The following is a 24,236-nucleotide window of genomic DNA, read 5'->3' as shown; positions in this document are numbered from 1 at the left end:
CGTTATCATGTCATCCTTTTCATCTTTTCGATGATCACAAGCAGGATGGTGATAAGATATGAAATTATAAGAACTATATTGAGCTATTAAAATACCACAACTGAAAAAGACACACATTGTGAAGATGGCAAACACATCAATAAACAGTAAAATCATAATCTCAACCGAAAGTGCCTAGTGGCATTCATCCAGTCAAGGAAGTGTAAGAAGTGTTTCAACATCGAAGAAAGGTGCGAAAGAAATATGTACAGAAGACAGCATAGTGTGAAAGAGAGTGAAACAAAAGGGCACAGAACACACGACAGCGAAAGAGAGTGACGTAATAGGGTTAGGAGGCTATTATGCTTTCGGGGGTTTGGCGTTCGTAAGTCGTATGGATGGAAGTACAAAGTCTTACCCGGCCGTAACCGACCCCCCTGTTTGCGCCTCGTGCGGTGTCAGTGGCGGAACCGGCGAGCCCCCGGAGTCTTCCGATGGCGTCTTGGACAAAAACAAATTTCCGCCCAGCTCCGAAACCAATGTGATGGGTGAGCTTTTTCGTTTCGAGGTATAGGTTTTTTTTTGTGTGACGTGATTTTCCAGAAAAGATAGAAAATGGTACGAACGTGAAGGGAATTTGGCATCGATTTACAAGTAGAGGAATTAGTACTAAGTTTAGCCATGATTGCTCGGAAACCAAAAACAAAAATAATTGGCAAAAAAAAACTAGAAAAAAAACCTCAAACGGAAACAGAACCTGCCGTACGCGCTTACAAATCGCACCGGCCAGGTAAATGTGCACTTTAAACATAACGTAAAGTTAATAAAACGTGTTCAGTTTGTGTTGTAAAAATATTGAAACCGAAATAATATGTGTGCTGGTTGTGGTGATCGGAATTGTAAGAAAAGTTAAGTAAAAAAAGTTTGGACAGAGTGCTGTGGTACTGCACGCATACTGCAGCACACGTGGTGACCCTTTGCTTCAGTAGCAAGTCGGTATTATGAAGAACTGTTCGTTGCTTGTATAAACTGTGCATCAGAACCAAATCTTAAGAAAAAAAAAAGTATTCGTTCGCACGGGCGCAAACATTACGCTGGACCTACCTGGAAAATACTTTTGAAAATACGCTCTGATTAGAGTCACCGGTGTTGGGTGCTGATTCAATCGAATCTGACTTGTGGCTGCTGCTGCCACCTTCGCCCGTCAATCCTTCAACCCAGGCCAGTGGGTAGGAGAGCCGCTTTAGCATCTAAAAAAAGAGGCAAAAATACAACCGTTAGTTCTCCAACACAGGAATTGCACGGCTTGAATGATACACCTACCTTGTTCTTTTTCGTTTCGCCACCCTTATCGAGCGATCCGGATCCGGCCGGACCGGTAGCACCGTGCGCATCGTGCTCGTCTACGCTGAAGCTCACGCTGGACGTCTTCTTCCGGCCGCCGGCATCGGACGTCAGCGTGGACAGGGTGCTCTGGTGTGCGGACGACACCAGCGAGCTGCTGCTGCGTGGCGAGCTGTCGTGCAGGTGGGTCGGTGCTATCGTGAGCGGTGGGACCCAGTCCGCGCTCAGCACGATGTCTGCATCGCTGTATACTTTTTTCGCTGCGATCGGCGCCACAATGGGGATGCTGGCGACCGAGCTGGCCGCACTGCTGCCACTGCCCCCGGTGGCACCCGTCGTCAGTGAGGAGCCATGGGCCGGGTCACGGATATCGATGCCGGAATCGTGGCACGACTGCTTCACCAGCTGCCCGTCACCGGCTGCCTCGGCGATCGGCGCTATCGGGGCGTGGTGTGCACCGTGGGCGCCTCCCGTGGCACCACCGCCGATCGAGCCGGCGCCGGCCGTGGAGGAGGATGTGGCCGTAGCTCCGCTACCGGTGCTTGCCGCCTCTTCGTCGTCCAGAGATCTTCGAGATGATGATTGATCGCAATAACACTTTAATCTATACGCTCTCCGGTAAGGAGCAAATGTAACAGCGCAGAATGGAAGCATGATGCGGGAGCGGTATGTTGTATGATGGGAATGAGGGGGCGCACAGTGAATTTGGGATGCGGGAGAAACGGAAACAAAAGCAGAAACGATGAAAACAAAATCGAGAAAAAACATGATAAAATTGTAACAATTTCCTTAGGTAGAACAAACTTTTTAAACCAATTTAAATTACTCATTCCAGTGTTAGATTGTGCTTTTCGGTGGTTGTGGTTACGCGAAAGTCACCAACAAAGCCTATACTATCGCTTTATCACCTTAGGAATGTTGTTAGTAAATTTTACCAATGAAATTATAACATGCAATGCTGTGTTTTGTGCTGTGATGACGTGTATGATGGAGGCAATGTATCAACACCAAAATGAACCCGCGTTTGCTAACCTGTCCTTGCTGGGGATTGCCCAGTGCTGGTCGAGTAGGCTTCTCCGCCGCTCCTCCAGGGAGCGCATGGTGGGATCCTCTAAGATACTGTTGGTCTTGGTTTGGTCAGTCTTATCGCCTGCCTGCTTCTGCTGCTGCTCGTTCGAAGCACCGGCACTGTGGTCGAGGGAGTTGGGCGTGTGAGACTGGGAGGAGTCACGATCGTACGACAGGAAGAGGGGCGGCTCCGTGGAGGACGCCTTCGGCTCCACCGAGCTGCCGCCGCTCTCCGTCGAGTCGCCGTGCAGGCGCTGCAGGTTGTTGGGCGTCACCAGGTCCCGCTCGAACGCTTTCGGAAATGCGTCCCCGTCCCGCTCGTTGCTCGAGCAGATCGATTCCTGATCGTCGCACCCTTCCACCGAGCCGACGCCCAGCTCCGGGAACGTTTCGTCCTTCACCAGCAGCGAATCCTTGCCGGGCGAGTGGGTGTCGCAGCGCGAGCACGGTTTCTCCACCGGCGCCGGATGGTAGATTTCGGCCTTCTCCGCCGTCTCGTTGCCACCGGTCGCACCCTGCACGCGCATATGGGCAATGTCGTTAAATATGGCCGCGTTCACGATGAACTCCATCGGCGCAATCACGCCGTAGCTTTCCGGCCCGTGCTCGATGACTAGCGGGTCCGACACGTTCGGATCGAACATGACGGCGTTCGGGGTGACGAGCAGCACGCCACCCACCACACCCTGCCCGTCGGTGATGTGCCGCACGTTAATCTTCAGGAAGCGCTGGATGGTGACGGGATCGTCGTCATCGGCACCGCCGGCCGCCGTGCCGGCCGTACCGCCGCCTCCGCCACCACCGCCGGCGCCACCGCTCTGTGTGTTCGGTGAGGCGACACGCTCGATGTGGCCCGGCTTCGGCGAGCCCGGGCGAAGTCCTTCCAGCAAATCTAAAAAGAAAAGCGTAGCAGATATGATGCATTAGTATCACGTTGGATAGTGTTCTTGGGTAGTGTTAAGCGTGATAAGCGTGTCTGTACTGTACAGAGTGATTCACTATTCTGTTCCACTTTTAGTGGAACCTTAAGCTTGGAGAAGCAAAGAAACCTCGTTCATCTCAGACACAGCGCTTTGTGGATGTGTCAACATAGCCCAACGACCTGGAGGCGAAGAGTTAATGTCGTCAGCAGCAAAGCAAACACGCCGATGCAAAGATCAACAATCGTATCTCCTGTAACAAACCTGATAGCTTGTCGCGCAAAAAGTTAACTCCAAAATCCAGTGTCCACGAATCCATTTTTCACCTTTCCTCCAACAATCATTCAATCGGTATTGGGTGAATTATTATGCACTGCACACACACAGACACTACACAATTGTCTTTACTTGTCCGATCCTGCGGCAGTAATCATTTGATTACAATTTGCGCACCACGCCGCACTACATTACTGGGCGGGCGAACTAGCGCATCTGTCGCATCTGTCACCGCCGGTCCCTATTGGGCAATCCGCAGCAGGGTAACAGTGTACGTACGACGATCACAGCACGGAAGCTTTACAAACACAACCGGCACCCAACCAACCAACCAACCAACAACGATGATCCAGCTGTTGCCGGCGACTGTGCGACGTGGTATGATGGCGTATGAGTTGCATTTGTGTGGGAAGGCACAATTAACACAATCCCGCAAAGATTCTTATTGCGCTATCGGCTTTGCATGCGTGTGTTGGTGAGAAAATGGTTCCAGTTTTTTTCTTATCATTGTTGTCACACTCGGTTCGTCATGTGGGGCAGGGGCTACAATGCCGCCAAATCTTTTTTAATGCCATTGGGGCCAGTACTGGCAATACGTTTCAGCAGAATGAGAAACAACATTACGAACAATTAGCAAAGGCTTAATAATTAATGCGCCTTTGTTTTAAAGAATAATAATTCGCCCTCTCCCTGTCGCTTGCGGATGGGATGTGAGCTGTAATGGAGTTTTAATGGAAATATCAAAATTCTCTTGTGACTCAATACTGTGCTGCTTGTATCGGAGAGTGTTGTTTATCAGTTTAAATGTCAACTAATAAATATTTAGTATTATTTTATTAACTGGGAATGGTCCACTGCCATAATTTTCCTACATTCAATGCAACGATAATCTTCAGATGTGCTTTGACTACAGAAAACATGAAATTAAAATAATTTGAAAATGAACTATAATCTCAGAAGCATCATCTGTGAATTGCATATGGGCAAATTAGCACAACAAAATTACAACGGATGCATTTCCGTTCTGCGATAAAAACACACATACAAACCATTTGCTCTAAAACGAAAAAGCATTTACTAACCAGCGTGCTTGTGGCATCGATAGTGAAGCACACGTAATAGCTTCCATCCCACACTTACCTCCATTCTTGCAAAACACCACCGTTTTCAACATTTGATCAAATATTTACACCGATTCCCGCACTTTGCCCATGGACAAACCGAGTCCGACCCGCTGACGTCGGTCTGACTCTTCTCTATTGGCGTGAAGGCAGCAGTGCCAGACCGTCATCCAGCTCTGTCGGACGCAATTTTAGGAAAGTGCAATTCCAAACACAATTCACAAACAAATTCGCACCGCATCGAATGCACCCTTGGGTTGCAAAATTGTATCGACAACAGCTGCGTGGACAACAACACACCCTAGAGAGAATACAACACACACAAACCCACACACACACACACCAATACACACACGTGGGTTTGACAGCCGCGCAGCAGCGTTTTTCGCCCTTCATTTCGCTCGTTCAACGCGAGCGAAAACAGCAAACCCACAGTATATTCCCGCACTATGGGCCAATCAGCACCACAGTAGAGCTGGTCCGTTCAAACCGGTTGGTGAATAGAAAACTCGTAGGAATGATTTTTTCAACATACCTTTTTCGTCCTGGGACAAATCTTCCTGTGAGCCCTTGCGGCGACCATCGGTGGGACTGTTGGAGGAACGTTCCGTGCTAGCATCGGACTCGCCATCCGCGCTCGATTTGGCATTTTTGTCCGGCACGAGCAGCTGCTGCCCGGAGTAGATGAACGAACTGGCCAAACGGTTCAGCTGCGTCAGCTCTGACGGGGTCGTATCGAAGCGGGCCGCCACCGATGTCAGCGTGTCCCGGTCCTTCACTGTGTACGTAATGGTGGGTATCGTGGGCATCGAACGCTTCTTTTCGCCATCTGCGGGAAGAGGAACAAGCGGGGAAAATTAGAGCTATTTGTAGTGTAAATCGAAAACAGTTCACCGAAACATCGAACCACATATGGCAAGTAGGGAAAGTGATGTCCGTTAAACCTTGCTGGCTTGGGCTGGAACGCTGATTTGGCTGCTGAAAGCTCCACAAGCTGTACGATGGGTCAATGCGCAGCAACGGCGTGCAGCAGTTCAACCGTTTCGTAAAGACAACGATAAATGCGTACTGCAGCAACGGCTTTTCCCGGCGACACAGTATAAACGTTTTTCGTTGCATCTCTGCGCCCATGAACGGTTGGGAACGCCCGGGAGCTTATCGATCCGTCTTCACTCGTCAAACACTACGGATCGTATGGACCCCTCGGGATGGCCAGCAGCAAGCAAGAATTGTTTGTACGTTTTCACTTTCCGCTCGAAGCCCACACACTGACGCCAAACACAACTGAGTGAGATTTTTGATAAATCTGCTGACAAAAGCATACTCTGTCTTTAAAGAAGCTCATATTTGTTTGAAACAATGTAAGAAGATCGAGCGCCGCGCAGGGCATAGAGCAACGGGGCAAATGTAAATAAAGCCCGCTGGAGGAGAGTACGGAGCACCGCACTTGCCACTTAAGGGATGATAGTTTCGGCGCTCAGTCTTGATTCCGAAGTGGGTGCAGCAGTGTGAAAGCCGTGTAGCTGGAGCTGGCTGGCTGGCAAGCGCAACAAAGTTGCACTAGCTGCGAGGAATCTGTTTTATGTTTATTTATTGATTGCTGGTGCTTATGCCACCGCAGCATTGGGTGGCTAAACATTGTGTGCAGAACACATAGAACGGAGGCAATGGGCGGGTCTTTTCTTTCTTGTTTGCCATCGCGAACCATTTACGGTTTTTGGTACAAACAGTTCTAATGCTACAGCGGACACCGAACATGATGCAAACAGATATTACCTTTTGATAGTCGATCGATGCTTTCGAATCTACCCTCAACCTTTGAGCGCAGCGAGTCTAGATCGAACGGTGCGGCCAGTCCATGATCGACACTCCTGGATTTGCTCCTGTTTTGGTGAGTAACGAGAAAAAAGAAAAAAAAAAGAAAAGATATTATTCACTGAGCACACACTGGTATGTATCTCGAATGCCAACCAAAACGGCACGAACGGCACGTTACTTGGGCCATTCGCGACAATGCTGTGCTGCCGATCGTAAAACGGTCGTATAATTCACTTAAATGGACAGTAAAGATCTTGTCTGTTTTTTTGTTGTTCTCCCTCTCTATCAGGCTTGTGATTCAAATCGTTCGATAAGATCACACACACCCCCCGCAGGAGTGTAAATCACAGCCCAGGTAACACATAACAACAGGCGTGCAGGATTATCCACACACGTGCAGGATCTATGGGGCGAGGGCTTTATTGTACGTGCTTGGAGTAATATTAGCAATTAAAAGCGAGTTAAACACTTTTACTACCATCTACTACTTACTTGCGATGTCTACTTGGCGGGAATAAATTTATGATAGATTAAGATAGTCACACACGTATGGCTACGGTCTCTAAAGTAAAAACAATTTCTTTTTCCCATAGTAAGCTTGGTCAAAGCATAATCAAACAGACTTGTTAGTAATGCATTGAGTGCGAAAATTGCCTTTCAGATCGTCTAAATATAGCTAATTACAGTTTGAGATAATTAAATTATCGCCATTTGAATTAACAGCCGCGAAATGTATCGTTCCCCTTTTTGCTGTTAGTGTGCTGCGAAATTTCTATTTTTATCATGTTCACTTCGATGGATAGCAAAAACCGATCACATGTTAATCGACACAGGAATCGGGTTCGATTAAGAGCAGAATTAAAAGCTCACGAAATGCCCGTCTCTGGTCGAACAGATCCGAAAAGCGAACCATGGCTAATAGAGTGACCGGGCAGGAGCAAGTTGTCACACTTGCTAATTGGATAATTATAACAACTATAACTGCTGCTCAGTTTCCTATCCTGTAACTTTACACGGTTGGAGCTTTTTTGGCAGTCATTTATAACATGACCGGATAGCTGCAGGCTTTACAGTATGTGGTTTTACAGCAATGGGCTGATAATAGTGGACGATGAAATGATAATAGATATATCACGTTTATAGTATAGATAGTATGCAGAAACACACTAATTATAATTACTAACAACGGAAGGTTCTGAAAAATACTGGTACATGTGTATTATTCCATTAATACTATTCAGACAACTTTTAAATCATACCTAAAATTCACATTTCATAGGTACCGAGTGTCAGTTTCGAGGGCATTTACGATTAAACGCATAATCGATCACTGCACCAATGTACATCACATACTATAGAGTAAACTTTACTGCAACAACTGCCATCATGTCACATTTGACATTAATAGTGGCACCTGCCACTTAGGCTCCACTTTAAGAGAGTACATGTTCGACAGAAGCAGCTGTTTGCCTTTTCGCGACAATCCTGGTCGCAACTACCCGAAAGGGGGAGGGGAGGGGGGGGGGTTATGGGTATTCAAATAGCTCGAATATCACTGTATCGTTTCTCACCGCTTCTTGCAAGTTACCTTTCAACCCTGTCAAACCTCATGCTGCTTTAAAAGTTAAGCAAAAAAAAAACCATGTCTATGAACTTGATTTATAGTGCCGCAACAGGCACACACCAAACCTCCTCCCGTGCTCTGCTCCTATGCTCTAAAATCTTCTTGACGATTCACCAGCAATATGCCGCGACACGACCTCCATTGTCGCGCGAATGGCAAGATCTCCCTTTCGCATCTCTCTCCTTGAACGGCCACATCGAGGTTCATAAATCATGGCATCCGCCTGGCAAGTGTGACTTTAGTCGGGTAAAATTCCTCCACTAATGCTTTGTCGCCGCCGAGAAGCAGCACAGCTACTATAGGTGTAGGTTTCAAATCAACTTCCAGTGAAGCTGAGCTCCAACAACTACGCATCCGATGCCTATTCATCTATCGAGCAGTGCCGATAGTTCATCGTTCGTTGGCTGCGATCACAACCCGCATCATCTCTTCTGACAAACATACATCTCATGAGCCAGTGACCTGGTGGCGGTGACTGTTCGTGGTCACTATTTCAATGGGTACGAGGGCTGGTAGAGTATGAGGGGTAGAGCTGGAGAGAAAATACCATACGCGGCCATCAAGGAAAACTTTTGCACCACATTAAACCAGAATGAATGCTTCCGGTAGAGCACGATTAACTTGTCGTACGCATTCACTTGCTCTGCTCCCATTTACCTACCCTTCCTCTACACAGGGGAGAGGAGGGGGAGCTAGCTGGTTGGTGTCTCTGGGTGCATTTGTGTGCTTCCCATTGCCGACAGAAAACCTGCGCAGAAAGCTCCATTGACTTACTGGGCTGACTTACACTAGAGGAGGCACGACGGGGGTCTTTGACAGCGAGTAGTGAGTTGAGAGATGAAATCAGCACTATTATAGCTGCAGGCTTCGAACCAGTGTGCTTTTTAAAATGGAATGAATGACAGTCAGTGAACGTTGTCGCACCGCACACTTGCCAATCTCTGCTGTGTACCACTGCGCCGGTGTCCCAACGTCAGCTATCGAGAGTGTGAGAGAGAGAGAGAGAGAGAGAGAGAGAGAGAGAGAGAGAGAGAGAGAGAGAGAGAGAAGGGCAACAACACCTGATGGCTAGCGGGTGGCGTGAATCAAGATAATTATAACACAAATTTGACACGATCAGTAGCTTCGAACTCTACTACACAGTGGATGCCGCTGATGTATGGTGTTGTCGTAGGACATGACTGTGACTGTACCTCCACCACGGACTTCCCCCCCTGGGAGGCGAAGGTTACTCGGTGGTGGGCTCTAGAATCTCTACAATCGGTATCGGTAGTAGATTTAACGCAATCGATACCGCACATTAGTGAGGCCCAGCTACTAAGGAAAGGGAAGGCGAACGTATGTACCCCTTTACGCGTGTGTGTGTGTTCTTAGTACTGTGACCTGTAAAGGAAGCGTAACATCTGGCACCGAATGGTGTAAAAATGCAGTTTACGCAGTAGTTACGGCAAGAGGCGGCATCATGAGGGCGAGACAAATAGATGGACTTTGGTTGTAGATCGACATGATACATGTGCTGAGTCGCTAAGTTTGATCGAGTTTGTGTGTGTGTTTATGGCTGACAAAGTCACACACACACAGAGTGTCTGCTACCGAGGGAGATCTATTGATTAAAGTGAAAGATCTTATCATCTGACGTTAAAAGCGATCAAGTCGTCAGCATTGTTCGAGGTCATGTCGGAGCGTACGGATCGATTGGATACGGTTGACCACAGCCTTATAATTAAATTATGCACGATAAATCTGTCAATCCGTGACGTTACAGACTCAACCGCATCGATTAGTGTTCTCATAGCAAAGGAAGGAATTAATACCTTAAAAAGTGAAATGAACCGAAAGCAGCCAAGCAACGACACTCGGAGCAGGAGACGCTTCGCTCCGCACCAAACCCTCCGAGCCATTTCCAACTACTTATGTGGTTTCCAAAGCGGTGTTACGACTGTTCCGCATGATTGCGATTTTGGCATGCTGCTCTCCGAAGGTGTACAAATGTGTAGGAAACCCGATTGGAGTACGGTTTAAACGGGGGTTGCCGGTGCAGCAGTTGGCAGCAGCGAAGCAAGCCCTTTTTCAGGTGCGGGCTGCGTAATATGCGCACATCCAACCATCGGGCATTGCGTATGGGTGAAGAATTTCAAGTTCAAAGCACCCGGCACCACACACCACACCGATTCGTGCACCGATTCCAAGCAATAGCGTCCATCATACTGGGTTGTTCCCGGCCACCTGGAACGAAAGTGCTGCACGCTTTCGACCACCAAGCACCGAGGGAGCGCTACTGCAGACGATTGGCCGGAAATTGATCCCAATCCCGGTGCCAATCGAGCGGAGCGAAAACCGCAAATTCGAGTGACATTGAACCTATCCGGAAAAAGGTTGACCCCAGTGGGTTCCACCGTTCCAGAGAGAGAGGATGGAGCAATCTGTTTTCATTATGTTGTAGTTGTGTTTTTCACAAGTTTTCTTAACAACCCATGAGCTAAGGAAGGGAACCCATGAGGATTTGAAGTAGTGTGCGCTACTTAAAAAGTTTCATCAAATATTACAGTTCAGATAAAATGATCTTAAGATAGAAAGGATAATGATACTGATTTTCATCCACAACAAAAATATCCTGTATAGTCGAACATAATAATCCTGTATAGTTGAACATCTTTGCGTTTATGACTAAACATAACGAATGCAGATCTGTTCAACAAAATGAGATCAGCTTGCATAGAGGTTACCTTTCCTCTTACTTTCAAGGTTTGCAATAGCGAGCGGCAAGCAGACGAGCAGACGAGCAGACTGATGAATCGGACAAGTTCTTGAGAAGCTGTGTTAACTTCAAACTTAAAAGTGAACTGAACTTAACTGGTGGTGACTGTACGGGGTCGATTGTCGGCTTGAAGGGCACCAATAATACTTAAGATTGTTCTGACAATGCATTTAAACTAAATTTTTATGTTTTGTTTAATTTTCGATGTTGAATCGATTCGATGTTGATAGGATGTCATGATCGGATGATCTGTACTTTATCATCTTATTGGCGTAATGACTTCCTCGCTGTCAACCTGCCCTTACACTGTATTACTAGGCTTGGTCAGTCAATACATGCTATACTATACGTGAGAATCAATTTGCTAATAAAAGATTAAAGTTCTTTTTAACCGATTAAACAACAGCTTGCTAACATGCCATTACCAACACCCATTACACATTTTCATCCCTCAGTTTTCGCTCAGCATCACAGAAGTAGGCAGTAGTTTGAATTGTAGTGTATCTAGGACATTGTACGCTTTATTGCCCGATGGCTTCATTTGTTCGGGCAGGGTTCGACACAATCCCACACTCGCCATGGTTCTGCCGCCTTACGCCATGCTGCCATATATGCAGAAGAACACACACACACACACACAGGATATGCAAATAGGCAACGATTCCCAAAGTGTGGAAAGGAAGTACATTCGAACGGTATACGTCCGCTCCAGGCGTCCGTGCCTTGCGGGGCCGAAGCTAATTATGCACGGAGCTGAGCGCGGTATTAGTAGACCCCCATCCGAGACATTATTACACACCCCGTTGCAAAGCGTGGTAAACAAATCCCGAAGGTTATTGACAGTGTGTGTCATTCGACAAATCGATCGACGCAACCTCACACTTTTACCCCGCGGCGGTGTGTATTGCAATTGTTTTCGATTAGACACACTGTTACGCACCCCGAGCGCATTTCGGAGGATGGTGTTTAATGTCAAGGTGAAAGATACGGCTTACTATAAAACAAAAAAAATATGCTGCTCTCTCTGTTAACCGTGTCACACGGCAAGGGAAAAAGCACATAGTCATTCGTAGTTTTGTTTAGTGTTACACTGCACGACATACAATACCGCACACGCAATGTAACGCATGTTACGAAACGTGCCCTTGGGTTGTGGTGCCCCATCCGCCCTCTCCCCTCGAATGTACTCGATTTTGGACAACGAATTTGGCTAATTAGTACACACATGGGGACGTGGGACCATGAAACTCGAACTCGAATTAAACGCACTGACTGAATCAATAACAAACGAAAGTAATGTTATGCAATCAAGCGATACGGTTTATCACGTCTTTCAATCTGCTGACCCTGTTAATTAGTGCATCTGTGCATTGTGCTTTTTCTTACCACTAATATTGATGATCTTCAAAGTCCAGGAACATTCATAATATCCAATGTTCCACTTCATTTACACACTTTCAATCATTCAATGTGTTCAACCAACAAAAGAAACAAATCTGGCAAACCACCACAAACACACATAAATCAAGAGATTGCGCCAACTGGTCCAACAGAGCTTTACGCTGTGGTGTTAACGGTTGACCATCAACCGGCATCCCCCACGATTGGTCATTCAATCGATTTTGATTCATCTGATTGGGCAACCAATAAACCGAATGGTAGGAAACGCTCGAAATGAACGTTTGAAAACGATTTTATACACACGAACCTATCTATCGTGTCGCCGCCGCTCGCAGGAAGTGTCGTGTGCCGAAGCTTTGTTACGAGGTTGCAGTAAACAAAGCAAAAACATGATGATAAATCGCCGAACATCTGTAGCTACCTAGCGTGCGATCGGTTAGCGGCTTACGTTTGATCGAATCATATATTTTTCTTCACCAACGGGAAGCGGCAGTGTGCGAGACCCACTTCCAGGTGAAGGTCAACACAGCGATACTGTCTGTTGATCGCTGGTTTTTGTTGATGTTGTTGTTATTGTTGTTCTGTTGTGGCACTCCGTTACAATCCATCCATCATCACACTCAAAGGGTCAACTGGAAAGGGCCCCTTGTTCACTCCAGTCCCTTCATGAATCACGCATCGTTGCGTTGCGGCAAGCGGAGTGACAGATAAAAATAGACTTAAGATAGAGCATCGTACCGCATTCGATGCTGGCCGAAAATAGTGACACCGGGGAAGCCGGCCACCATCGCGTGACCCACGCGTTGTGGGCAACAACATCAAGAAGGCAAATTGCGTGTCAGGCGCTTGTGCGGAAGCTAAGAATGTTTCGACCTGTAGTAAACAACAACCGTAGTGCCGCGTTGTGTAGTAGTTGTCGAAGAAACGTGGCGTTAAACAAATTTATGATCATACATTATTGTTAGACCTCCCCCCTGCTCGGGCAGAGCTGCCCATTTTTCGGCAGTTCAATGCTTTAACAATACCCAATCAATCAATCAATAAATCTAGTGGTTTGTGAGTAAAGGTGTTAAAACGGTAACGAAAACCGATCGTTAGAGATCGTGTGGTGCTTAAAAAAATAACTGAAATAAATGAAAAATTGAACTTAAAATCGAAAAAAACATAAATCAAATAAAACTAACCTTCGGTATGGCGGGCTACTGAGTGTATCGGAGCTTTTCGACAGTATCACATCCTGACTAGCTCTACGAGTCCTGTGCACCAGTGAAATAAAAATCGACGACGAGTGCAACACGAATACACACAGACGACAGGATAGATTACATTCGTGCCATTAGAGACAGTCGGGCGCCAAACGTGGAAAGGGAGCAAGGAGTGCAGGCAATGGGATGCAGGACACGTACAGTAGAGAACGAATGAAATAAACAGATAAAGAAAAACAAACAAAAATGATAATTAATACACTGGAAAATGGCGCTAGCTGCAAATGGAAAGGAGTGAACATAAGAAGTGAAAATAAAAGTTAATTATTAAACACAACGCACTAAAACAACAAAGGTCCTAATTCTACAACTAAGAGCAAAACTCATCAAGTAAATGGTGATCCAATCTTTTGCCAAATTATAAACAAACATTGATGATTATCTCACGAGGAAAAGAAATCTGAAAATCCTCACAATGACCTGATTTTGACAAGCTAGGCAGCAAACAAATTTCGTTTTGTATGCCCTTGGTTCCAGTTCCAGACATTTTTCGGCCGTCCATCTAATCTGCAAAAGGTACACCCTATCTCGGAATAAGGTTTCTTTTTCTAGCCTTTGCGCACTGCGAGTTTTGGTTGCATCGTTACGAGAGGCTTACACGCAAAAGCCTTTCTGGTAGTTCGGGTTGTGATAACGGAGACCCACCAAAAAAAAAAATATTATCATTTTAAAAGCGCAACCAAATTCAATCAAATTAGGTCGCCAGCTCCGATAGCTGATTTCTAATTAGGTATGGCTCGAATGAGCGCTGACGATGGCCTGGCGCTTGATTTTAAGCGAATTCAACAATATATACTTGCAAACAAGTTATACAACACACATTGCGATGTAAGATGTTGTTGCTATACCAGAAGATGTTTTAGAAAAGTAATATAGTTGTTTTTTCTTCTTCTAGATGACACATCACATTAAACGATCTAAGGGCGCTAGTGGGAGTGGGCACGTATGAATCATTCTATCGAAAATCGACCATCAATAGAACAGGGATAAACACAGTCTGCGCGCTTTGAGATAACACGGCGTAACGGATTTCCTTACCAGTAGTGCTCCTTAAATTTAGATAAGTGACTTTTAATCTTCTTTGGCTTTTCCATCGTTCGGTGTTGTGCCCGTTCGTTTCGCGAAAACTACGTAAGCACACATTCAAGGTCACACACACACACAATTTATTTGTTGTTGTTTTACACAACACACATTAACTAAACTGCAAACAGTGCCGAAATCCTATACCCCAAGTTATACGGTAGGATACTAAAGACAACTTTACTGGGATAATCTACGCTTCACCCAGAATACGAGCTTCACGAATTTGTGTACTTTTGCTTTCTTCAATCGTGCACACTCGTTTGTCACTGTATGCACTCCACTCTATTAAACGATATCACAAGCAATTTTACTAAGGTGGGAAAAAACAACAAGCAAACATCAACAAAACAACAAATGTCCCCTCAGTAGCGATGATATGTAGGGAATCAAAACTCAGGCGCGCGCGCGCTCGCGCTCTCACTTGTATATAGTGACCTCCGTCGTGACCGGTATAACAAACCCGAATGTTGTGCAGAACCGAGTTCGTCCAGCAAACGAAGAGCGACAAAGTGCGTTCCCTTTGCGCGATAACAAGTACTGCCCACCGTAGGTGGGCCCCTCCAGACACACGCTGATGATTGTGATGATGGGCCGCGCCTGATAAGCGTTCGCCCTCTTTCGGAAGAGACGGCAGGGTTTGCTCAAGATTTCGTAGCAGAACCACAACAGAGTGCACAGGGAGCTTGTAGGACTTGACTACCTGTATTGGGCGGATTGGGGCGGCAAGGTGATCCCAAATATTGATTCCTGCTGCAGTGTGCAGGCTCTGTGTATCACCACTTCAGTCGGGCGGAACCTAGTGCCGCTTATCTGGTCCGGTCCGGACAAAACGGTCCGAGACCACACCACACGCGTGACGGTATGAGGTGAGAATGGACGAATGTGTGTGTTCGCGCTTTTTTATTCTGTCGCCCCTTCCATTCTTGTTGGAATGTTATCGTGCGGACTCATTTCTTTGCGGGTTCTATTGGCGGAACAGGGCATGGGGAAGCATTCCCCCGTCCTGGGCGCACGTGACATCGTGCTTCAGATGATAGTGGAACGAACTTTGGCTGCATGTGCATTGTAGCCATTCACACGGCAAGGCAAAAGTGTTTGCAGAAACACTGTGCTGGAGCGATCGTTAATCCTTCGGTTGTGTTCTTGCAGGATCTCGAGTACTGTTCGCAATGGATTAAAGGGGTGCAGGATGTGGTTTGTTTGCGTCAGCAGAGACTTTGTGCTGCCGGAAAACCGGGTGCATCTGATACGGTCATAAAGGATGAGGATCATAGAAATGTTTCATATGATTACCGAATAGAACATTGCGGCATTTTTGTAGGTAGCATGATAACCTGCCATGTTTTGATCGAAGTGTCAACATATGTTATGTAAACATTTTGAAATGATTCATATTTCTTCCACGTGGTGTGGTACGCTTTGAATGGTACGATGTGAGCGCACTGATTGAACCATCCCGCTGCGACTGTTCAATCGAAGGGAGATAAGTTATGATTTATCACCATGCTTTTTGTTTTGCTTCGTGTAGGAGGTGGAGCCCGAGATAAAGATGATGTGGCGATGAAGGAGTTATCTAATGCCACATTCGCATTCGGTTGCATGATACAGGGTTTTCCATTCCAATTAACAACTGTCCACAGTCAACTAGCAATCCTCGATTTGAAAAACACGATTGTCTACCACTTACAAACAAGTCAAGCCGTTTTTGGTACACTGTCCATTTCAATTTCACAATTGTCGTCTTCGAAAACACACGTCAGATGCGGCACGGGTTGTTTTGGTTTTGGCTGGAACGTGTATCACTTGAAGTTGGGAAAGCTGAGCAACATGGACATGTTAGGCAGTTTTATCTATATTTTAATTTTTAATACAATGCAAAATTTGTACATTAATCAGTGCTTTTACTGGTAGCAATGAAAAAAAAATTACAACGTCCCAAAATAACTTAAAAACTGTAACGCTCCAATAATAACTAAAACCAAATGATAAAACTGCTTAGCATGTCCATATTGCTCAACTTTTTCATATTCTCATATTCAATCAAGACCTGTTTACAGCATGGTTCAATTCTTATACACAAGTGATACACGTTCCAGCCAAAACCAAAACAACCCGTGCCGCATCTGACGTGTGTTTTCGAAGACGACAATTGTGAAATTGAAATGGACAGTGTACCAAAAACGGCTTGACTTGTTTGTAAGTGGTAGACAATCGTGTTTTTCAAATCGAGGATTGCTAGTTGACTGTGGACAGTTGTTAATTGGAATGGAAAACCCTGTAAGCACAAATGTTCGCAAGTGTTTGTGGTAAAATTAATCTCAAGGCCCTATCGATCTCTCTGTTAAGCGGATCATATTCGTTGCTTGTTGCTAAGATATTGCATCATCTCACCATTATTAACAAACATTTTAAGGGTTCGCACAGTACATTGGAAGCACCCAGACGGTCGTTTATATGGTTACAATAACTGGGCAATCAGAAGAACATCATCCTTCAATTCGCTCTTATCTTCGCTCTGCTGAAATAAAATGTCAGCATATGAAAGCATCAATAGGCAGCATCGGTAACGCCAAGAGAATCGATTGAAACGATCGATTCAAAATTCATTCTCCATCACTCTTCGTGCACTTCTAACGCACGAATGGAAGAAGTGTTCGGTGACGGTATAAGTGCAACCCATAATCTGAAGTACGCGCCGTCAAGCACTTGGGTGACATTATCATCCTGTCCCGCACCTCCGCCGCAAGCCAACGACAAACGTGCCGTGCAAAGGCACTGTTTACTCGAAGCCCGACCGTCTGCTGCTTCCGCTCGATTCTCGTGCGCGTAATGGGTTGAAGATGAATTGTATTCTAAAAGCCAATCGATTTATCCCTGCGCTTTATGTCAAAATCAAAATGTCGTGCCTGCGAAAGCGGGATATCGACCACCAGTGGAAGGGAGGGTGGGTGGGGTTTATGGCATTTGTTGCCTCATCGGCACACGGCCGATAAATGCGACGCTTTACGATGGACAGCAATCAGGCGGTGTGAGTTGCTGGCCACTAGCCACAAGAGCATTAGTTTTCAAGTGCTCATCTTTTTCTTTGCTGTACAGCAGCAGCTCCATTCTGTTCTATTTGTTCAGAAATAGAGTAAAACGAATAAATAAACGATGGAAGCTAGAAGAAACGGTTCAAACGATTCCCGTACGATTCTGGCATTGGATATGCAAACACAAACTATTTCTGTACCAAACCAGCAGCAGCATCAGCAGTCGCGCGGTTACTGTCAGACTTCGACAATGAAGTGATGTCATGCACGGGACGAGCTGCCTGTCATCAGTCACGTAGCCATGTCCAGATGCGTTGGGAATGAGGGTTAGCCTTCAACCTGACACTGACTGTGCGGAAAATGGAAGCAAACAAATGGAACCGTCTCGGTCTCGGTTTTCTAAAGCGAGCATCGCTCGCAGCCACAAGAACAGCAGCAGCCTTCCCACGGAGATAGGTCTCAATTGAGATCAATCAATCGGTGCTGCTTTGGTGGGAGCTTCGCCGCCTCTACCAACAATAATACCGTGGGTCTGGGGTACGTGACGATTACTGCCTACTGTTTGTTTAACAGGGCAAATAAAACTGGTGAGCAGAAAGTTAAGTTAGGTACACGGGATAATCGGTAAATCAACAAAAGATCGATAAGGCGGGAAATTGAAACTGATTTCTGATTGTTTCCTTTGCGGAATGTTCCTAGTTTTCATGCTAGTTTTCAATCCAACGACTTTTCATTCAACTGGAAACTATAGTCGTCAAAGTCACCGACCGGATAGAGCAAGACAGCAACGTACTGCAACGCATGCAGTTTATGCAATAGGGAAGTAGGTCACGGTCAGATTTACAAGTGCAAGCTAAAGCGACAACATGTGCCGCTAACTTGCTGGTTTCAGTAAAAGTTTCGTCGCGTTGGGAGGGTGTAAGATGCCCGAAGCCATCGCTTCAAACACACACTGACAAGATACTATCACACTGATAACACCTAGCTATGCTATCTCCAGGTCTGGATGTATTGATAAACAGCAGTGTTGTGTTTCCGAGACTAGACTAAGAGAGCGCCGTCGTCGAAGCAGAGCATTGAGTTTGGTGTGCTCTGTTGTGCGGCGAAACTTTGACAAATGATTTCCAGCTAGTGTTTGTCAGGTTAAAGGTTAAGCGTTGATACAGGAAGGTATCCGTTTCAATGTAAAACTCATAATGATAAATTGCAAAGAGATCGTGAATAAACCATTTACGCGGAGTTTCAACATCATCACCTAAGGTGCATTGACCATGGAGTGGGTTTTTGCCGAGTTGCACTTGGCAACTGCTATTGTCACGAGTGTAAAGGTACTCTCACGGCCGGACACCGTACACAATCCATCGGACATGGATCGTGATATTATTGATGGAGTAAGTCCACCAGCACGGTACGTTGAACCCGCGACGCGAGAACACAACCTTCCTGGTAGAGCGAACCCGCACGTAGTAGTCACCTTTGCTTGAGATTATCCGGCACGAAGATGTTCCACCAGGAGTGGCGCTTTTCGCGCCCATATTTGCCACCCGGCCCGTACGGTGACGAGTCGAGACCGTGCGCCGAACCGAAGCTGCTAAAGCTGGCCGAATCTTGCTGCAGCGTGTCACCACCGTCGATGGACGCCATCATGCCCTTGCGACGTCGGCGCTCCAGCTTCGTCTGCCAGGACGAGGACCGCCGACGCTTCTTGTCGTATCCTGGCGGGCCGCTCGTCGCACTGCCAAACGAGTCTTGCTGCTCGAGTGCTCCACCGTTCGTTCCCTCCGTATCGCCCAACATCACGAACGTGTCCGTGTTGGGTGAGTCGTTCTCAATGTCCGATTCGCCCGTCTTGCTGTACTTCTCCGGGATCGTGCTGATCGAATGCCCGTTGTGATGATGATGTCCGTTGCCTGCCGACGGTGAGCTGCTGGAGGACGCTTTCGAGTCCTTGCGCCCACCACCGAGGAAGACGACAGCGATCGAGCTGCGCCGTTTGTTGCTTTTCTCTGTGGCGTTACTAGAGGAGTTGCGCGAACCTCCGCCTCCGAGGAGGGCCAGCCCGAGCGAGCTGCGCCTCGGCGGCTTTGTGGCGAGTCCGTTCTTGATGTTCATATTACTACTACTGCTGCTGCTGCTGCTGCTTCGGCTACTGTTGCCGTTGGCGGTGCTGCTGGCTGCCGTATTGTTGCTGCTATTGCCAGCTGTACGTAGGCTCTGCAGCAGCACGGTATCGCTGCAGACCGAGGTCGTCGTCGTTGTCGAGAGACTAGATTCTTCGTCCAGTGATACTAGCGTTGGGATCGAACCTGTGCTGTAGTCCTTCCGCGAGCGGTACTTGCCCGGCGCGGTTAATATGCTGGTCATGGTTGTGGTGGTGATGGTGGTGTTATGCTGCCAGCAGTCGAGCGGAGTGCGGAACCAGGAAAGGGAAGAAAAAAAGAAGAAAAAACAAACCGAACGAACCGGAACGATGAGCTGCAGTTACTTCCAAAGTCCATCAAAGAGCCATCGATAAGATGCCGTTTGCAAACGATTGTACTGTTTGTGCGTTTCCTGAAAGCCTATTCTCTCTGCTATCCGAACCTTGGCCCTTGGCTGCCAAGGCAGTATCTCGTGAGCGACGGGACATTGCTGGCGTGAGCAGCGTAGTGTGAGATTATGGTTTGTAACGGCTATTAAAGCCACACGAACGGACACTCTTGAGTAGTCACGTTTCGCTTGTATTACTGATAAGTGCTGACCGGCGGTGCCGAGTGCCGGACGTTGTGAATGGTGGTGAAGCTACTTCACGACCAAGGTCGCAGGAGCCTAGTGTATGAGTGGATTCGTATTTTAAAGTTGAGAGCCCCCCAAAACCAACCCTGAGGGCGCCCATCACTTCATGAAAAGAGTTGCTCTAGTACCACGGAAACTTGAATGTTTCTTTTCAGATTCCCTACACGTGGATGTGATAAAGGCATACTAGTTTCACAAATATCACACAGTTTTCTTGCTCATCAATGCACAGAGCCCACAATGTGTCGTGATAGTGAATATCGAACATTACCGGTAGGGTGATACTGTGTTTGCGGTTTTCCACGTGAGTCTTCCTCCAGCAGCCTCTCGCCTGCTTGTAGTGTGGCTGCCGCTCGACAGTTTTAATCATTCCTTAATGGATATTGCGGTGTACTACAGCGCTCCAAGGAAATGAACCTTTTGGTTTCACACGTGACGGGCTTGGCTGCAGCCTTTATGCAACCGAGCATCGATAGCGAAGCTGGGGAATAAATCATTCCTTGTTAGATTTTTCCGTGCTGACTACTTTTCATTAGCCTCATTTACCCGGTAAGGTTCGTTCAACGTTCCACTGAGGCAACAATGTTGCCTTTACGTTACGGTTTCCCATTGCAGCGTCATGGAGTTACATTTTCGATCATTATTTTTTCATCGATTTGTAAACACAACCTCCAATCCACCGGTTCACTGCCATGCGGAGGGGTTATCGGCGTATTACTTGTCGCAGGTCCCGCGCAACACCAAAAACCAGTCGGTAAATATTTAGTTCAATTCCATCGAACCGGCCCGAAATGTGGACACCGCCACCGTCGTTCGAAGGCAACAAGTGTTTGGCAGGCACATCGGCTGATAGAAAAAGCAAAGAGGAAGAAGAAGAAAAAAAACGACCAGCGCACACACGCGACTCTCAGGCCAATTTCGGGGCATCTGGGTTGTGGTACTACTGGCACGTGTAATTGGAAACCACGAATTTTTTCCCTCTTGGTGCGCAGTTTGTTTGCCGCATGCCAACATCGCATACCCTCTCGCTCTCCTTCTCTCTCTCTCTCTCTCTCTCTCTCTCTCTCTCTCTCTTTCTCATGCCCAGCCCAAATGCATCGCATGCGGCCAGCCACTTTGTCTGGGGGATTAACCCGGCCGCGCTTGATTCTTGTAGCAAACATTGTTATGAAGCTCTGGGCTGTGGCGCTGTTTTTTGACGCTCGAGTGCCTCTGAGGCCGGTCGTTTCGAAAAGCTAGGACCAGGGGGGGGGGGGGGGGCGGTGAAGGAAATGGACAGTAACAATAAAATGTTGGAAATCGATCGAAATCAAATCAAAACACGCCGAATGGAATACCATCATTGGTTTCACTGACGTTGAGGAGGGCGGCAAGGGCGAACAAGGAATGGAGGAGGCGTAACGTTTCAGTTCTATTTGATTGTGCGTTTGTGTGTGAATCGTCCAAAGTAGCGCATCCAACTCAGCCAATGGTTAAACTAAAAAAAAAATACGACCAATCAATTTAAAACAATACATACACGAAAAGCCTAATTTAATTGTGCACAAATTAAATTAATCATCCAAAGCCACACAACAACCAAAATCAATAGATTTGTTTCGTATAAAATTGATAAAACCCCGTACACTTGAGCAGCAATATCGTGCGTGCGATCGTGCCTTTAGTGCACACTAAAATGAACCATTTCCGGAGGTAATTGTTCGGCATTGCATACCGCCGTAAGCTACGACGTCAGCGGAGCAAAAGTTCTACCAAACGACTATTTCCTCATCAGCAATAATTAAGCGCGACAATTGAGCAAAATTATTATTAGAACTACGCAGGACGATCGCTTACAGGCCGGGAGCGGCGTGGTGGTGCTGGTTCTGATGGAGAAACAATTGCCACTCTCTTTAGTGTTGTCGACGCTAATTGTGCCACGTGGTGGTGCACCACACTTCCTTGATCGATCGACGAAGCGATCAGTTATGGAAATGAATGTAGTTTAGATATAAATTGTGAAGAAAAAAAAGAAGGCCGATCGACCTATACAGCTACGGTTTGGTTCGAATGGGGAAACGAGTTAACGATTTAAATTCAATTCGCTTCGCGATGGCGCGTCACCCTCATCGATTGAGAGCCTCGTCAGTGATGTGTAATATGGAAAATGCAACACTGCATTAGTGCTGAATCGAAAGCATGAGAAACCCCCTAATCATCATCATCCCGCAACAAATAATGCGTGAAATAGCGATTCATGTTGAGAGTATAATGATTAGTTTCCCATTTAGTAACCTATCGAGCTATAAAAGAGGTGCCCGGTTGATAAAACTGCCATTAAAGATTATTTGAACTTTCATTTGTTTTTCAGAAAAATGACAAATGAACAAAAGTACAATGATTGATTATTCTTCATCAAACAATAAAGTAATTAAGGATTTTAAAAATAGTTCATCATTTCTGCTTGATGTTTGCTATGCTTCTGTCGTGTTTCTCTACTCCACTCCGGTAAGTGTGTTTCGGTGCAAATTTAACGACCGACAAATGCAAACGATTTCATCGAATATCCAGCTCATAAATGCATATCGTATCAATAATCTTGTTAGCGTCACTTTATAGCTTGGCTTGGGAAAGAGGATTTTTTTTATTCCATTTGTTTTTGAATGCAGAAATCGCATCAAGACATAAGACAAACGTTTTACGACGCCTGTAAGCGTAATCGATTTAGCCAGTTTATTGCCTTTTTTATGTGCAACAGCACATTCCGAGCTGCTAGGTGAGAAATTTGTCACGGCCACGGTTCTTGGCAACATTAATCTTTCGTTCATTCATCAATAAAAAACCATTCATGCTTTTCCTGGGGGTAAGAGCGTACAATGTAAACATGGTAGCTTTGAATCATCCATCGTTTTGTGGTGCAGCTGGTTTTATTCTATTGCTTCTAATTGATTTACCAAACAAGTAATGTTGTTGCAATATTATTGAACCATGTTACAAATAAAAGTTAAGCAAATAGATTTCGCCTTGCTTGCAGCAACCATCAAAGCACTGTCTCCCGCCACCGCTGTTGCTCAATGCGCTGCATTTTATGCGTTCCATATGTGCATCGAATCGTTGCACCCGTAGCTGGAATGCAATGCCGAACGAAACGGACGCGCACATCCGTTTCGATGTGTGAACGACAGTCGTGAGTTCTGTGCACCCAGTGCCCTCGTCAGTGTGTTGTGAAAAGATGGCGAAAGAAGAACGAAATCTGTTTAAAGTAGACGCAACGCTTGCACTGTAACATGATTATAAAAATCGATTTAGTCTGGTAAACCGACAACACACTCTGACGAACGAGCTCTGCCGGTGGAACGAGCCCACACACACAAGTCCAACCGTTTTCCAACGCGTGTTTGTTTTTCCAATCGAATCGCAAAGAGGAAGAAAACCTAACGCACGCCAAACTCCCGAAACGCAATGTGCCGCCCGCTCGCTCGCACCATTATGCCAGCGTGCAGAAAGAAAATATGAAAATTACGAAATGCAGCTGAAAATTGTGTAAGTACTGATTAATCTTAGCCCGTGCCTGCGACCTCCGCCGGCCGCGTCCCAGAGCCCACGAAACGGTGTCGATGATATGTGTGTGTGTATGAGTGGGGTTACCACCACCGCTTCGTCGCCGCCGTTGCATCATTGCACATTGTGCCGCTCAGTGTGCGCCAGCCAGTGCCGCTCGGATGGTGGTGCATCGATTGGTCAGCAAAACGGGATGGGCTTGGGTTACCGTGTTAAGTGTTAAGGAGAG

General features: G+C 46.5%; 1 protein-coding gene across 25 annotated transcripts in view; it reads right to left on the bottom strand.

The window, feature by feature from the left end:
• The window catches only part of LOC121588695 (TLD domain-containing protein 2), a 106,678-nt gene that overhangs the window by 25,365 nt on the left and 57,077 nt on the right, over positions 1-24,236 (bottom strand). For 8 of the 25 annotated variants that reach the window (XM_041906943.1, XM_041906938.1, XM_041906947.1 and 5 more), the window contains 8 exons: positions 19,167-20,083; positions 13,494-13,565; positions 6,485-6,591; positions 5,244-5,537; positions 2,356-3,283; positions 1,303-1,927; positions 1,084-1,229; positions 398-532 (listed from right to left, as the gene is read on the bottom strand). In XM_041906943.1, coding sequence (XP_041762877.1) covers positions 398-532; positions 1,084-1,229; positions 1,303-1,927; positions 2,356-3,283; positions 5,244-5,537; positions 6,485-6,591; positions 13,494-13,565; positions 19,167-20,056 — 3,197 coding nt within the window. In that variant the 5' untranslated portion in view covers positions 20,057-20,083. Of the gene's footprint in view, positions 1-397; positions 533-1,083; positions 1,230-1,302; positions 1,928-2,355; positions 3,284-3,575; positions 3,949-4,727; positions 5,031-5,243; positions 5,538-6,484; positions 6,592-13,493; positions 13,566-14,612; positions 15,145-19,166; positions 20,084-24,236 lie in introns of those variants that run through there. The other 17 variants (XM_041906952.1, XM_041906969.1, XM_041906956.1 and 14 more) reach the window with 10 other exon arrangements.

Source organism: Anopheles merus, chromosome 2R (assembly GCF_017562075.2).
Source record: "Anopheles merus strain MAF chromosome 2R, AmerM5.1, whole genome shotgun sequence".
NCBI lineage: Eukaryota > Metazoa > Arthropoda > Insecta > Diptera > Culicidae > Anopheles > Anopheles merus.
This window is presented reverse-complemented; position numbering and strand designations above follow the sequence as displayed.